This window comes from Felis catus, chromosome D2, assembly GCF_018350175.1.
Source record: "Felis catus isolate Fca126 chromosome D2, F.catus_Fca126_mat1.0, whole genome shotgun sequence".
Taxonomy (NCBI): domain Eukaryota; kingdom Metazoa; phylum Chordata; class Mammalia; order Carnivora; family Felidae; genus Felis; species Felis catus.
The window spans coordinates 9240848-9256928 of record NC_058378.1 but is presented as its reverse complement, the minus strand read 5'-3'; the positions used below and the strand labels follow the sequence as shown (position 1 = coordinate 9256928).

The 16081-nt window shown below is 44.5% G+C and overlaps 1 protein-coding gene and 1 long non-coding RNA gene across 2 annotated transcripts in view; one reads left to right on the top strand and one right to left on the bottom strand.

The window, feature by feature from the left end:
• CHRM3 (cholinergic receptor muscarinic 3) overlaps nucleotides 1–3484 on the top strand; it is a 522351-nt gene extending 518867 nt beyond the window's left edge. The window contains exon 5 of the mRNA XM_011287200.4: nucleotides 1082–3484. Within this exon, the coding sequence (XP_011285502.1) occupies nucleotides 1101–2873 (1773 nt within the window). The 5' untranslated portion in view covers nucleotides 1082–1100 and the 3' untranslated portion in view covers nucleotides 2874–3484. The remainder of the gene's footprint in view (nucleotides 1–1081) is intronic.
• A 5325-nt stretch (nucleotides 3485–8809) lies between these two features.
• LOC123380982 lies at nucleotides 8810–15173 on the bottom strand. Its single transcript, XR_006587478.1, has 2 exons — nucleotides 14499–15173; nucleotides 8810–9214 (listed from the first exon to the last, which is right to left on the bottom strand). It is a non-coding gene; the product is annotated as an uncharacterized LOC123380982 (long non-coding RNA).
• Nucleotides 15174–16081: the final 908 nt, after the last annotated feature.

Here is a 16081-nt window from a genome sequence, read left to right as displayed (position 1 = left end):
AATCAAGAGCCTAAACACAACAGAAGTGTTCCCAGTAGTATTTTGCTGTGATCAGCAAACACTGAATTCATAGAATGACACCCACCGAGGAATGATGGACTGAGTCAGGTCCACAGTGGCTGGTGACGTGAGCATCTGTAGGCCTCACGACCCCAGAGGCTCCGAGAGGATGGGGCAGGTCTCCCCCAAGGTTTCCCGTGACAGCACGGGGGTCTTCCTGGTGATGCATCAATTGTAATGATTCTTAGTCATTTCTATATCTTGGTGACAAGTGTCCAAAAGAACTAATCGCAATTTTGCAACTATTTGTACACAAATGTGCATGCGTGGTGCTACAATACTTTTTCATCGCTGAATTTAAAATATCTACGAATACTGGAAATATCCAAAACCAGTTTGGGCAGTTCCGAATATTCTGGTAAAGATCCTGCCTATTAAGCATATGGCAGCTGCCTTCCATACTGTTACCAACCGCTACACGGATCCAGTACGCTATTTCCTATCTGTGTCTTGAAGAGGGGATACAATGTGAGGTCATTTACACTTATCTCGTCCCTTGCTCCGGGTTGACGTTGCTCAGGCTGGTGAGGCTTCAGTGCTCGGGCACCTCTTTAACGCTGCTTACGTCCGCAGCCCGGGATAGGTAAGTGCCCAGGTGGAGAAAATTCAGATGAGGGACATCAGGGTCTGGAGTAGCATGATGATAAAGCTATGCTAGATAAGTATCACAGGAGCATCTAATATTTTCCCCCTTCTCTTTAAGAGAAGGAAAATTTTGTTGGATAACAGCATTACGTGCGAGTGTAGGTGGCAGACTCTTAAAAGTAAGGACAGTGTGGAGAGAAAGAACAATGTTCCGTGCATGCCTCCAGCTAACAGTGCTCAAACAAATCAATGCCTACCTGCTCTAGACTCCTCCCCTTTAAAAACAAGAGGAAGGGCTTGGTGTCTCTAGCCTGCCTGAGGGTCAGCATCCTGTAAGAGGTCTCCATGTCTTTTAAAGTGTTCAGTCGATGCAAAGAACCAATCAAACGAAGGCAGACATTTTCCTAACCGGGTCTTTTCTCTCTTATCTCCCCAGACTATGTCAGAGAATCACAATGACCTTGCACAATAACAGTACAACCTCGCCTTTGTTTCCAAACATCAGCTCCCCCTGGGTACACGGCCCCTCGGATGCAGGGCTGCCCCCAGGAACGGCCACCCACTTTGGCAGCTACAACATTTCTCGAGCAGCTGGGAACTTCTCCTCTCCCAATGGCACCACCAATGACCCTCTGGGAGGTCACACCATCTGGCAAGTGGTCTTCATCGCCTTCTTGACGGGCGTGCTGGCCTTAGTGACCATCATCGGCAACATCCTGGTGATAGTGGCCTTTAAGGTCAACAAGCAGCTAAAGACCGTCAATAACTACTTCCTCTTAAGTCTGGCCTGTGCTGATCTGATTATTGGGGTCATTTCAATGAATCTGTTTACTACCTACATCATCATGAACCGATGGGCTTTAGGGAACTTGGCCTGTGACCTCTGGCTCTCCATCGACTACGTGGCCAGCAACGCCTCGGTCATGAATCTTCTGGTCATCAGCTTCGACAGGTACTTTTCCATCACGCGGCCACTCACATACCGAGCCAAACGAACCACAAAAAGAGCCGGCGTGATGATAGGTCTGGCTTGGGTCATCTCCTTCATCCTTTGGGCCCCCGCCATCTTGTTCTGGCAGTACTTTGTTGGGAAGAGAACTGTGCCCCCAGGGGAGTGCTTCATTCAGTTCCTCAGCGAGCCCACCATCACCTTCGGCACGGCCATCGCTGCCTTCTACATGCCTGTCACCATCATGACTATTTTATACTGGAGGATCTACAAGGAAACTGAAAAACGCACCAAAGAGCTCGCCGGCCTGCAAGCCTCGGGGACAGAAGCAGAGGCGGAAAACTTTGTCCACCCCACGGGCAGCTCTCGAAGCTGCAGCAGCTATGAGCTTCAACAGCAAAGTATGAAACGCTCGGCCAGGAGGAAGTACGGACGCTGTCACTTCTGGTTCGCCACCAAGAGTTGGAAGCCCAGTGCCGAGCAGATGGACGCAGACCACAGCAGCAGCGACAGCTGGAACAACAACGACGCTGCTGCCTCCCTGGAAAACTCGGCCTCCTCCGACGAGGAGGACATCGGCTCCGAGACGAGGGCCATCTACTCCATCGTGCTCAAGCTTCCCGGCCACAGCACCATCCTCAACTCCACCAAATTACCCTCATCGGACAACCTGCGGGTGCCTGACGAGGAGCTGGGGGTGCCGGACTTGGAGAGGAAGGCCGGCAAACTGCAGACCCAGAAGAGCGTGGACGATGGAGGCAGTTTCCAGAAAAGCTTCTCCAAGCTTCCCGTCCAGTTAGAGTCAGCCGTGGACACAGCCAAGACCTCTGAGGCCGACTCCTCAGTGGGTAAGGCCACGGCCACCCTCCCCCTGTCCTTCAAGGAAGCCACTCTGGCCAAGAGGTTTGCTCTGAAGACCAGAAGTCAGATCACCAAGCGGAAGCGGATGTCCCTCATCAAGGAGAAGAAGGCGGCCCAGACCCTCAGCGCCATCTTGCTTGCCTTCATCATCACCTGGACCCCCTACAATATTATGGTTCTGGTGAACACCTTTTGTGACAGCTGCATCCCCAAAACCTATTGGAATCTGGGCTACTGGCTGTGCTATATCAACAGCACCGTGAACCCCGTGTGCTATGCCCTGTGCAACAAAACATTCAGAACCACTTTCAAGATGCTGCTCTTGTGCCAGTGTGACAAACGCAAGAGGCGCAGGCAGCAGTATCAGCAGAGACAGTCAGTGATCTTCCACAAGCGCGTGCCCGAGCAGGCCTCGTAGAGTGGGGTCTTACCAATCGCGGTGACCAAACGCACGCACGTCGGCCCACAGACCTTAGCAGGGAATGAGGCGAGGGCGGGGGCGATTTCTGGGCGTGATGAATATGGTTTTTATCACCCAGATATGGAAGGAGCTGCCTGTTCACTGACCCATTGAATAAATCCATTTTAATAGAGAAAGTCAAATACCAATTCAGCAAAAAAAAAAAAAAAAAAAAAAAAAAGCGTATTACCGAATATAAAGAGATTTATTCTTAAATAGACTTCAAGTGTTTTTTTCTTAAAGAAAGGAAAAAAAAAAATGTTTCGTAGCAATTACATACCCAAATTGATCTGCTTGGTTCTTGTAATTCCCAATAGCGCTGGCATCTCAGATGAGCGTAACTAGCCGACACACTTGGCCACGTCCTTTCCAAGGATTCCACGTGGAACACGTCAGGCTAGTGACCCCGTGGTTCTGAAATTACGTCATGCAAAGCTGAACCTTCTTGTCCCAATAGAGCTTCCGTCTTCTCTGGTGTGTTGTTAAACTCTATTTGTGGACTTGATTCTTGCCAAGTACTGTTTTGTGCAGTTCCAGTCTCGTACAAAATAAAAATATAGACGTATATATATATATGTGTGTGTGTGTGTGAGGGAGAGAGAGAGAGAGGGAGAGAGACTTCTGCACACACGCACATAGTGTATATAATAGAGTGGGAATCGCTGAGCTGGCAAATTATTCCTGCAATATGTTTTCAGTACTTTGGTAACTGAAGTTTTCTAGGATCCTAACACAACATAAAAGTGAAATAAACCCAGTGTAATGTTTTGGAAACCAGGGCTTTTTGTCCACAAACCACCCTGGGGAATATTCAGCAGAGAGGCCAGCCCCTGAGAGTCAGGTCCTACGCGGCCACGGCTTGCCCAGACTCGTGAGCATAAGCCTCGTCCTTTGCTGGTGTTCTCTACAGAGCTCAACCCAACCGGGGCCCCTCTGAGCTCAAAACACGAACCACATGCACATTGTTTGAATTCAGTCATTCAAATCTGAATGTTTCCAAACGAAATGTCTGCTATCCAAACTGCTTGAAACTCAGTACTAGTGTCACGCTTGAATGTCACACACAGCAATATAGATGGCAAAGCAAAAAGGGACACTGTGGGGGGGTGGGGGGTGGGGGGGGTGGGGTGTGCGAGGAGGGGAGGAGAGCGTGGGATTGGATTTCTTGCTACCTGGCACCTTCCAAACAAAAAAGGGCTCACACCTGTGTTACTTAGCAGTGGCCAGTGCTTTCTGGTTCGTTCTGTGACCTTCACCCAGCCGTCGGCGGGGTTTAGGAACTCGCGTGTCCTCTGAAGAAAGCATTAGCACTCTGGGAAGTATCGCTTCCAATTGATCTCCTTACATTTCGCGACAACGATTTTTGTATCTCCTTTGAATTGATCCAAAAGCTTAAATGTTGTATTTGGCGGGGAGGGGAGGGGTGCTGCCGTTGCTGTTGTTTTCGTCGCTGCTGTAATTGTCGGGGCTCCTTCTCCTTCCTTTTGCCGGGGCCGTGTGGGGAGCGGGGGGGTGGGTGGGGGGGGACTGAGGAGAAACCTCACCTTGTACAGGGCGTCCGTGTCGTGGACCCGGAGCCAGAACAGAAGCTGCTTGTGTTCAGTGTAAGCTGGTGTTTACGAGCAACATCAGCGGACGTGGACTCAGTGGTGTGCGTGTTGCTGAACTATTTAATTTCGTGTTACGTTTCTATGAAGAAATATTTATGCATATTTCACCACCCGTCTATTTAATGTTGATAAATATTACTCTTCAGTCTTCAGCCGTGGTGTCCCTTGCAAGAGACTGTTTAAGGTCCTCTAGAGCGACACGGGCAGGGAACTGGGCTTTCTTGAGGCCGGGAAGAAGAAGACAGCCATCCCGTTGGCGTCAGCAAATACCTAACTCCTGGGCAATCAAAAGCCAACTGTAACGTCAACGTCAGTGTGGAAAACCACTCTTTACTTGATACCTGATGGACCCTGAACGGAGCAAATTTGAAGTCACATGACAAGGGTTAAAAAGCAGATCAGTGTCATTGAAAGAATGATGGTTTTTGTTTTGTTTTGACCCACATTCAACCAAAGAACAAGAAAAACCAGAGACCATTTTCTAACGTGTAGAACAGACTACAGAATGTTCTGTGATCCACCTGTGAAATGTCTAGTGAGCAACCACATCCATATTTTACTTCTCCCATTGGCCTGGCACTAATAATAAATGCGTGAATGCAGATTCGAGTGTCCCAGGACTTCAATCATTCTGAATCTTTTTGATATCCTGCCTTTTTCCCAAAGGGCTCTTAGCCTGTTTTTCAAACAAAATTAGAGACGATTAGATTTTGAGAAATGGAGAAACCCCCGAGCTTTGGCCAAGCTGCGAAGGTCACTAACGGTTCTTCTTGAACATGATTCTCTCCTTGCCTTTCTCTAACGCTGATAATGGCAGAAAAGAATCAAACCCAACACTCTAGCTCCCCTTTACAATTTTTAAATCTCTTATGGGTGAAAGCTGTTTTTCAGTGCTATCTGTGGGCTGTGTTTATAGAAAGGTATGGCCAACTCTTAGGTTGTTTCCAGAGAAGGAAAATTCTCTCTCGAATACGGGGAATCAGGATATGTAGTCAAAGCTGTAGGAGTGGGGTTTTTTTTAATATTTATTTTTGAGAGAAAGAGAGCATGAGCATGGGAGGGGCAGAGAGAGGGAGACACAGAATCTGAAGGAGGCTCCAGGCTCTGAACTATCAGCACAGAGCCTGACGCAGGGTTTGAAGCTATGAACTATGAGATCATGACCTCAGACGCTCAACCGACTGAGCCACCCAGGTGCCCCGTAAGAGTGTTTCTAACAGGACAGGGCTACACGTGCAGCTCTCCAAGGGTATGTCATGAGAGGAGGGGTTCAGCATTTCCATAAGATCAAAGTGTCTTTATCCTCAAACCATTTTATTCCACAGAAGTGAGGTTTGCAGAGAGCTTTCACGATTATTCGCTTTAATTGAAAGAGCAAAATAATTAAGCCTAGAATAAACCACACATGAAGAACACCCCCCGACACACACACACACACACACACGCATATACATACACATATATACATATGCACACATACATGCACACACACATGTACATGCATATACACATATATACACACACGTACACACATACATATACACAAGCACATATACACACAGACACACACACCTATTCTATTCTCTGCTCTCCAGGCCTTACCAGATGAATAAGAGAACTGACCTATCCATCCCCTACTTCCCTTGGCTCTCTTATCTTCAGCCCATGACCCACCTGAAGTCTCTCTGCTGGTTCTCCTTCGAATCCTGCATCATCCTTGCCAGAAATCCAGCCTTGACTCTAAATATGTCCCACTTCTGTTCACGCTTTCACGTGTAATAGTTCTCCACTCTGACAGAGAAATCAAAGAGGAAAGCATAAGCATTAGAAGATTCCGTGGGTAAAGATCCAGAAGCATATCCACTTTGTCAAGCACCCTTGTCGCACATGGGCAAGTTCACTGCTCTGGAGAGGGAGGAGAGCCCCTGGGCATCAACTGACTCTGAGGGCAGAGTCAGGCAGAGGGCTGCCTCAGGTGCACCTCAGGACGGAAGAAGAATGCCAGGGCTCAGGCAGGCTGGAGGAGCCTGATCTGGACTACACGAAACGGGGGGAGCGCCCGGGGGGTTACCCCGGGTGTCCCATAGTGACCTGAGCAGAGATGATTCCCACCCAGATGGGGACATATCACTGAGAACAGTCTGTCACCAGCAGCTCCAGGGGGCAAAGGAAGGTAGCACAAAGAAACACTAAACCAGCATGGGGGGGCAGGGGGAGCTCCTGGCTCAGTTTTGTCACCAGGGACTTACATGTCCCCTGCCATGCATGTCACTTACCCTCAGACTGTCTGGGTCATCTCCATAAGCTCGTACTAATTAATTAATCGCAAACATCAAAACTGAGGCCTGGTGGGAGGTAAGTGAGAACAGCGGGGGGTGTGAAATGGTGTATCTGATGAACGCTTGAAAACTTTATATCCGTCAGTTATTTCCTTACATTTCAAAACAGCGGAATCTAAGGAACTCACACTTTGTGGGTGAACCTGAAATTGGACTGTTTGAAATACCACTCCAGTCCGGGACCCCCGCCTGCAGCCCAACAGCCTTGCAAATAGAGCTGCTGGGGAGCAGGTGTTTGGGGGTTCACAACGGTGGTTCTCCTCTTAAAGGGACCAAAACTCTGCAGAGTACAGCACCTAAAACAGTAATCCTTTCTTCACCCCGCCTCCCACGTCCTCCTCTAAAAGCGCACTTTTCCCCAAGTGAAATGTGCAGCAAGCTTGGTTCAACAGTGAACAATCCAGCCCACGCTTCAGGTTCAAGGAAAATTGCACGGCTTCCCCCTGCAGATTTAAGCCGCGTGCTCTCTCTCCTTGTGTCTTCATGACTGTGTTTTGTAGAGCTCAGCCTGGATTCCTGCTATGTGAGTAAATATTCCAGACGTAACAGTCTGGTTCTGGGGATGGTAACCCAGGGCTCTCTAGAACTAGAGACTTCCATTGTATTTTTCTGGCTTTAGCATTACTGCCTGAGAAAGGAGGCTGTTGAGGGAATGAACATGGACAGGGACAAGTTAATAAAGCGACTCTACTCGGCAGAAGTTCGCACCTGCAAGCACAACGTTGTATTGACTGGCTCGGAAACAGACAGGTGCTACAAACCTTACTTGGACATATGCTACATTCACAGCCTCACACACACAAGGACAGACAGTATGCTTGGAGACATGTACAAGTGGACACCAAATGCTTGAGTAGAACCAAGGCTTCAGAACATTAGGTCTGTGGTGGTCACAGCAGAACCACAGAGACTCAGCACTGAGTTCTGACCCTCCTACCCTGGCCTGGGCTGGGACCTGAGACCCGAGGTGGCTCCCCTCCGAGCCACAGGAGACGTCCCACATAAAAGGCAAATGGGAAACGAGGCCATAGCCTCCACGAAAGAGAAATATTCATAACACACTCCTCACCCAAATCAGAGCCCAGGAACCCTATCTTAACCTAAAAAATATTATCCCCAGAATATATAAGTTTATTATTGTCCCTTCTGGAAGTCCCAAGATCCTTAACAACTCTGCAATTCACACACCAAGCCCCAAACTTTTGATCAATTCTGGGAGTTCCTTGATGATACAAAGTGGGTCTTATCCATCCATCTGTCTCCTGTCACTGGTTCCGTGTTTGTCAAAGAGTAGATATTCAGTAAGTGTGGTTGAATGTGTAATATATACTCCTTATGAATTAATATATCAAATATTTATCAGGATTATGTGCACATCCCTGCCCCACGCTGCTACGGTAGTCAGGGGTTAGCTCAGTGGAGCTGCGAAAAGTCACTTAAAGGAAAATGTGATAATGGTTAGCTAATAAGATGTTGCTAAGCAACGAGGAGAAATATTTTAAATAGACTTGAAGTAAATGATATAAGTAAGAGTACAGAAAGGGGGGGAGCAACTGTCTCTTCTATCCCTAGAACTCGGGGACTTTTTACCGGACTGGTCAACCCCATCTGGTTCTCCTTGGTCATCCTAGTACGAGGAGTACTGAGGGAGGCTGGAGAGTCCATGAAGGTCAGTTTTCTGTTTGTGCAAGTGAGAGCTGTCATTTGGCTTAAGACATCTTCGTGTGTAGCTTTGCTGGGTGTGGAAAGTTAGGGGAGGATCCATTCTGTTCCACAAGCAGTTAAACAAAAGCCCTCTCTCACATTCCCTCCCCCACCCACTACATGGCCATTTTCAGCCTCCTACAGACAACACTCAGAGAAACTTCTTCGGGGCTTGTACTGAAGACTATGCGAAGGCAACATTGCAAACGATGCCTTTCTTTCTTTCTTTTTTTTTTTTTTAAACACGGGAACTAAGTTGGTGCAGGTTGGAGGGATAATTAAATTAAAATGGGCCTCCAAGTTGATTTCTGTTGGCAAGAAGCTTTCTGGGAAGTATCTACGATGCGTCCAGTGATCATCATATCCTTCTCGTTTATGAAGGTATAGTGAGAAACCACTGTCGAGAAGAGATGGCTACGTATTTGCTTTGTAAGCAAAAGGCATGTATCATAGTTGCATCTATAATAGTGTCCACATCTTTACCAAAGGCACTGAATTTTACCTGTTTTTCTGACCTGGTGGTGGCCTTCACCTCCTCAGTGATCATTTTTGGTATGCCGTATGCCACGTTCATTCTTTCTCCCGAAAATACGTCAATTGTCTGTACTATAAAATGATGCCTGCAACTGTGTGGTGATATTATCCCCTAAGTTTAACAGTGAAATAAGGAAATAAAACTATTAATAAACAAAGAATGTGGTTTGCTTGCTTTTTAATCCAAAGTCTGCACAGCTGCGGCTTTTTGCTCTAAGAGCAGAGACACGGAAGGTTCCTTCTGGAAGAGGCAGTTATGCACACAGACTACTACTCTCTCTTTTGTATATACGCTAGAATTTTCTTCAACAGCCAATAGTGTTGCCGCCATAACCCAAAAACACATATGATAATGTGTTTAGGAGTGTGTATTAAGCATGTGTAAAATGTGTCTACACACACAATCCTTATTCCAAGAGTCTGAGGAAAAATTCTGTCTAGATAAACCCATGAACAAGGGGTTTTATTTTCCTCCTTTTAAAACAAATGCTTATCTTTCCCAACCCCTTTTTTTAAATGACTTTTTATTTATTTTTGAGAGACAGAGCATGGGTGGGGGAAGGGCAGAGAGAGAGGAGACACAGAATCCCAAGCAGGCTCTGAGCTGTCAGCACAGAGCCCAAGGGGGGCTCGAACTCCCAAACCGTGGGATCATGACCTGAGCCAAAGTTGATCACTTAACTGACTGAGCCACCCAGGCATCCCTCTTTCCCCCTTTTTTATTTTTGTATTTTTATTTATTTTTTTAAAAAATTTTTTAACGTTTATTTATTTTTGAGACAGAGAGAGAGCATGAACGGGGGAGGGTCAGAGAGAGGGAGACACAGACTCTGAAACAGGCTCCAGGCTCTGAGCTGTCAGCACAGAGCCCGACGCGGGGCTTGAACCCACAGACTGCGAGATCATGACCTGAGCCGAAGTCGGCCGCTTAACCGACTGAGCCACCCAGGCGCCCCTCTTTCCCCCTTTTTTAAAGAATTGTTTATTAATTTCTTTTGGACCCATCAAAAATGTTTTCCTCCTGAAAATAAAAACCAAGCATCATATTTCACTGCATTGACTTTAAATTTTCTGCAAGTGTAGGTATAAACTGAAGTCAGTCTAGGCAAGGGATGTGAGGGTTTTTTTTTAATGTCTTGCTTAACTGATTTGTGGCTATTATGCTATTTCACAGCACGTGCCATAGAAACCAAACACTGCCTCTTCATTGTGGAAACTTCCCAACTTTCACCTTGTAAGCAAGACCAAGAAAACAGTTTTCTGAATCTCTCTCTCTCTCTCTCTCTCTCTCTCTCTCTCTCTCTCTCTCTCCCTATCTCCTTCATCTGTCATTAAATCCTCATTCTTAGTTTATCATTTGGACATATGCTCTCTAGGGCAAGCTCTGTCTGATTTGATGAACCATTTTGTCATGATTCTCAAGGAGATCAATGCAAATTGCCAGGAAATGAACTACTTTTCTTACACTCTATGATAACAGGCAGTTTTTTAATGTTTTCATTTTATTCTTGAGAGAGTACGAGCAGGGGAGGGGCAGAGAGAGGGAGGCAGGATCCAAAGTGGGCTCTGCACGGACAGCATAGAGCCTGATGCGGGGCTTGAACTCACAAACTGCAAGATCATGACCAGAGCCAAAGTCAGATGCTCAATCGTCTGAGCCACCCAGGTACCCCAATAACAGTTTTATATGAAATTAATACTGAGACTGAATAAGAAGAGTTTTCTGTTGTACTGAAGTCTTCCATAATTTGCTACATAAATTGCCTAGATATAACCTATAGCTATAGAAAGAAAAAAATGGCTGAGACTATGGAAAATTAATGAGGCATAAGAACATGGTGGAAAGAGCAACCAGGCACCAGTTGATTTTTAACTGAGTGGTGCACCGGAGGGAATTGATAAATATCTTTGGGGAGGACTTGCTACTTCGTAATCTGAATGGTTACATGGGAGGCAATTTTGTGAAACAGAACTTTGCTCTCTCCACCTCAGTTAATGAATCCAAGGATTGGTACCCAGTTGGACTGATCAAAAAATTAACCAAAGAATTTTTAATTTGAGGGATAGATTGGAGCCGGTCTCATCTCACGCACCCAGGATTGTGAAACACGGGAGCTAGAAGCCGTGACTTGTCACATGAACACATCGTATGTATCATATGCATCGTATGAGCACATCAGAAACTGATGTGGGAAAAGTGAGATGAATCAGATTCCAGAGACAAAGAGAGAGTAGAGAAAGACGCCATCTACCCCTGATTTTCCCAAGGCCCAGTGGCATCTGCACACTTCTCCCAAGCCTGGTTGTTCAGATGTATTTTGCCTATCCCGGGTATTTGTAAAACTTAGCATTTTAGTTTAAAGGCATTGGGCTAAGTACCTATTACTTGTAACTGAACGGGACTACCCACTACAAGCTGAGGGGATTAGGTAATACAAATGTTTGCGAAATCTTAAATTATGGGATTAGTCATTCGGGTGTAATTGACCATTCCACTGATTTAAATATTCCCACAATTAATTAAATTTTTATTTGGCTGAACTGAGGAATTTCACCCTTGAATTCAATGCTTCCTGTTCTCTAACCGCAGCCATATATTTCTAATGAAAATAATCACTATTATTTTTTAACTATCTAGCATGCTTTTTAAGGGCAGTAAGAATTTAACATTATTTAAACGATGAGCACACTTTTTTTTATTGAAATTATACTTCACAAAGGTAAGTCTGCACATAGCACTTTTCTGGAAGAGATGTCCCCTCATCCAGAGCGTTTACAGAGCTGTAAAGAGAATGAAGCCAACTTCTCTTTAGAGCAGAAGTTCCTTAGTCTGACTGTGGTCTTTCTTGGGCATTTTTGCACACCGCCCTTCAACCTAATTCCCGCTTCTTGGAGATGCCACGTGTACCTGTCAGTGTAGTCGCCACTAGAATTAACCAACAGCATTCACATTGTTAAAAGGCCAAAGTAGAAGAGGAGCCAAGATGGCGGAACAGCATGGAAGTTTCTTGTGCGTCTCGCGTCCATGAAACGCAGCCAGACCAACACTAAACCATCCTACACACCTAGAAAACTGCTTGGAGGGTTAACACAACAATCTGCACAGCCTGAACCACAGAATTCAGCAGAGAGAGAAAAAATTCTTTTTTATTTTCAATTTTTATTAAAAATATTTTTCTTTAATTTTTTTACTGTATTTTTTACTTTTATGTAAATTTTTTCAAATTCTATCTTACTTCCATTATTTTATTTTAGTCTGCTCCAGTGTATTCACCTTTTCAAATTTTCAAACGATTTCCTTTTTTCTTTTTTCTCTTTTTTGTTTCTTTTCTTTTTCTTGAATGCAGAAAGAGAAAAAATTCATTTAATTTTTTTACTATATTTTTTGCTTTTATGTAATTTTTTTTCAAATTCTATTTTACTTCCATCATTTTATTTTAGTCTACTACAGTGTCTTCACTTTTTCAAATTTTCAAACGATTTCTTTTTTCTCTCTTTGTTCTCTTGTTTCTTTTCTTTTTCTTGAATACAGAAAGAGAAAAAATTCATTTTTAATTTTTATTACAAATATTTTTCTTTAATTTTTCTACTATATTTTTTACTTTTGTGTAAATTTTTTCAAATTCTATTTTACTCCCATCATCTCATTTTAGTCTACTTCAGTGTATTCATTTTTTCAAATTCTCAAACGATTTCCTCCCCCTCCCCTTTTTTTCCTCTAATCTTTCAAACCACTTTGAACACCCAGACCAAAACACACCTAGGATCTAGCATCATTTATTAGATTTGTGTGTGTGTGTGTTTGATTTTTTAATTTTAATATTTCTTTAATCTTAATTTTTTAATTTTAATTTTTCTACCTCATTAATTCCTTTTCTTCCTTCAAAATGGCGAAATGAAGGAATTCACCCCAAAGGAAAAAGTATGAAGAAATGACAGCCAAGGATTTAACCAACACAGATACAAGCAACATGTCTGAACCAGAACTTAGAATCACGATAATAAGAATACGAGCTGGAGTCAAAAATAGATTAGAATCCCTTTCTGCAGAGATAAAAGAAGTAAAAAATAGCCAGAATGAAATTAAAAATGCTATAACTGAGCTGCAATCATGGATGGATGCAGCGGCGGCAAGGATGGATGAGGCACAACAGAGAATCAGCGATAGAGAGGACAAACTTATAGAGAATAATCAGCAAAAAAAAAAAAAGAGGGAGATTAAGGCAAAAGAGCATGATTTAAGAATTGGAGAAATCAGTGACTCATTAAAAAGGAGCAACATCAGAATCATAGGGGTCCTGGAAGAGGAAGAGAGAGAAATAGGGGTAGAAGGGTTATGTGAGCAAATCATAGCAGAAAACTTTCCTAACCTGGGGAAAGACACAGACATCAAAATCCAGGAAGCACAGAGGACCCCCATTAGAGTCAATAAAAGGCAAAAGTAATTACCAATAAAAAGTAACTGTTAGGGGGGCACCTGGGTGGCTCAGTCAGTTAAGCATCCGACTCTGGCTCAGGTCATGATCTTGTAGTTTGTGGGGTCAAGCCCCGCATCGGGCTCTGTTCTGACAGCTCAGAGCCTGGAGTCTGCTTTGGATTCTGTATGTGTCTCTCTCTCTGCCCCTCCCCTGCTTGCTCTCTCTCTCTCTCTCTCTCTCTCTCTTTCAAAAATAAATAAACATTCAAAAAAAATTTTAAGGTGACTGTGAAAGATGGGTTCTCATTCGAGTTACATGGGGACACTGATGAGAATCTTGTTGCAATCAGAGCCCAGACCGTGGGAGCTCTCTCGCACTCTCCACAGCAATGTGCTTTAAGAATAGAGTATCGGGGCGCCTGGGTGGCGCAGTCGGTTAAGCGTCCGACTTCAGCCAGGTCACGATCTCGCGGTCCGGGAGTTCGAGCCCCGCGTCAGGCTCTGGGCTGATGGCTCGGAGCCTGGAGCCTGTTTCCGATTCTGTGTCTCCCTCTCTCTCTGCCCCTCCCCCGTTTATGCTCTGTCTCTCTCTGTCCCAAAAATAAATAAAAACGTTGAAAAAAAAAATTAAAAAAAAAAAAAAAAAAAAGAATAGAGTATCTACCCTTGGCTCATAAGAGATTTACCAACTTAACCTTGCTGCAGAGTGGAAGGAGAAATGGCACTTAGTCCTGCATTCATTCGCATGGTCTGCACTGCCACTTGGCCTATTCTGACACCAAACCATTTGCCAGTTTGCTATTGGAAAATATTTGAGACATCACAAATCTCTGTTGGGGAAGGAAGGGATTCCATGCTTCCACAGGATAGATATTTTAGAGGATCCAAAGTTTGCCCTGAATGTGCTCCGCACCCGCGAACCCCCAAATATGATGAGCCAGCCAGCATTTAAGCCAAGAGTGACCAAAATTGTGCTTACATCCATTTCTGTCATCTTCCTGATATGCATCTTTGTCTCTGTAATTCTGAAAACTCATTACATCAGGGGTCTCTTCACTGCATTTTTCTTCATTCTAGACAGCATAATGTTTCTAGACAGTGGGGATGTTTTAAATAAAAGTCAATGTTAATGTTCTGCATTCACTAAATGACTAAATCTCTCATAATGTCTTGTTTGTAAATGATGTTATCTATCATACTTAGTCCTTAATTCATTTTACTGGTTGTTCTTTTTCATAAAAAAATAGGGATTTTGATTTTTAAGTGATTTTACTTATTGGATTTGGAGGAAACTATTGGCAATAACAATGTAGGCTGGGTATGGGTTTGACTTAATCCCACAGTGTTTTCTCATGACTAATACTAACTTCCCCTCTTAACTAACTTACCTTTCTGCGTCCAATCATTCTCCCCCAAACAATTAATTCATAAAGATGACAAATATGGGATTTGTCTTTCTGCTATGGACAGCCACTTACAAGCTAGGAAAACAGATAGAAAGCAATGCTGACTATATATTCATACACTCACCACAGGAAAGATTCTTTAACATTTAGTTCGATAAGGCCAATGAAATTTGAATAATAATCTGTTTCATTAAATTGTTGGCACATGGATACAAACAGATCTCTAAGTGACACAATCCCACCCCCCACCCCCCCACCCCCCGCCCCACTAACCCTGGCTTCCAGAACACAAAGTGCCTTTAGAAATCTGACCACTTGAATGGATTCCACCCAGCAGGGATAGCTATATTTAGAAAGAGTTGACTACATTGTCGCACTATCTAGGTTAGCTTGAAATGGAAAGAGTCAGTAGAGGCTCCAACCAAATATGGAGGAAGTTCATAACTAGCAGAGATAATTAAGGAGGCCCAATACTACCTACCAGCTGTCGGGGGGACCTTTAACTATGACATCACAGGGAAGGGCCTCCTCTGAAATTAACTTCAGAACAATATCAAAAGGCCAGTCCTTTGCCCCTAAGCCAGAGGTTAAGTATTTTCGCAGTAGCTTTGCAAGAAATCATCGCCACCCGGGCCGTGGAATCAGTGACGCGCCTCTAGCTGTTCCCAGCCGTAGTGGGAGCACGTGTGGGGCAGAGGTCAGATCCATGACAGCTCCCCACACCCCTCCCCTTCCACCACCGATCCACACGCCCACGAGCTTCAAGATCAGACTCACTAGAGGCTTCACGAAAACCCAGGTAGGATACCTGCTGAAACTGCGTTTCCTTCTTGGCTCTGTCAGAAGCAAAAAGTGCACGTATGATTCCTTATCAAGGTGGGAAAACGCAGTTAATACACCAAACTTTCTCTCTGCTACCCCTGCCCACCCCACCCCAATTTCCTTCCTCATGCCTTCTGTGTGTCCCTACACCCAGAAGTAACTCCTACCTTGTTGGCACCGAGTATATAAACTTCATATATGCTTTGTAACGCGACTTAACACTTTCCCACCTCTGAAGTTACAAAAATGATTCTGTGTACTAGTAAGCAAGTTCTTTCTCATTGTGTTAGCTAAGCTTGGCAAACAGAAGTGACTTTGACTTCAGAAGATAGAA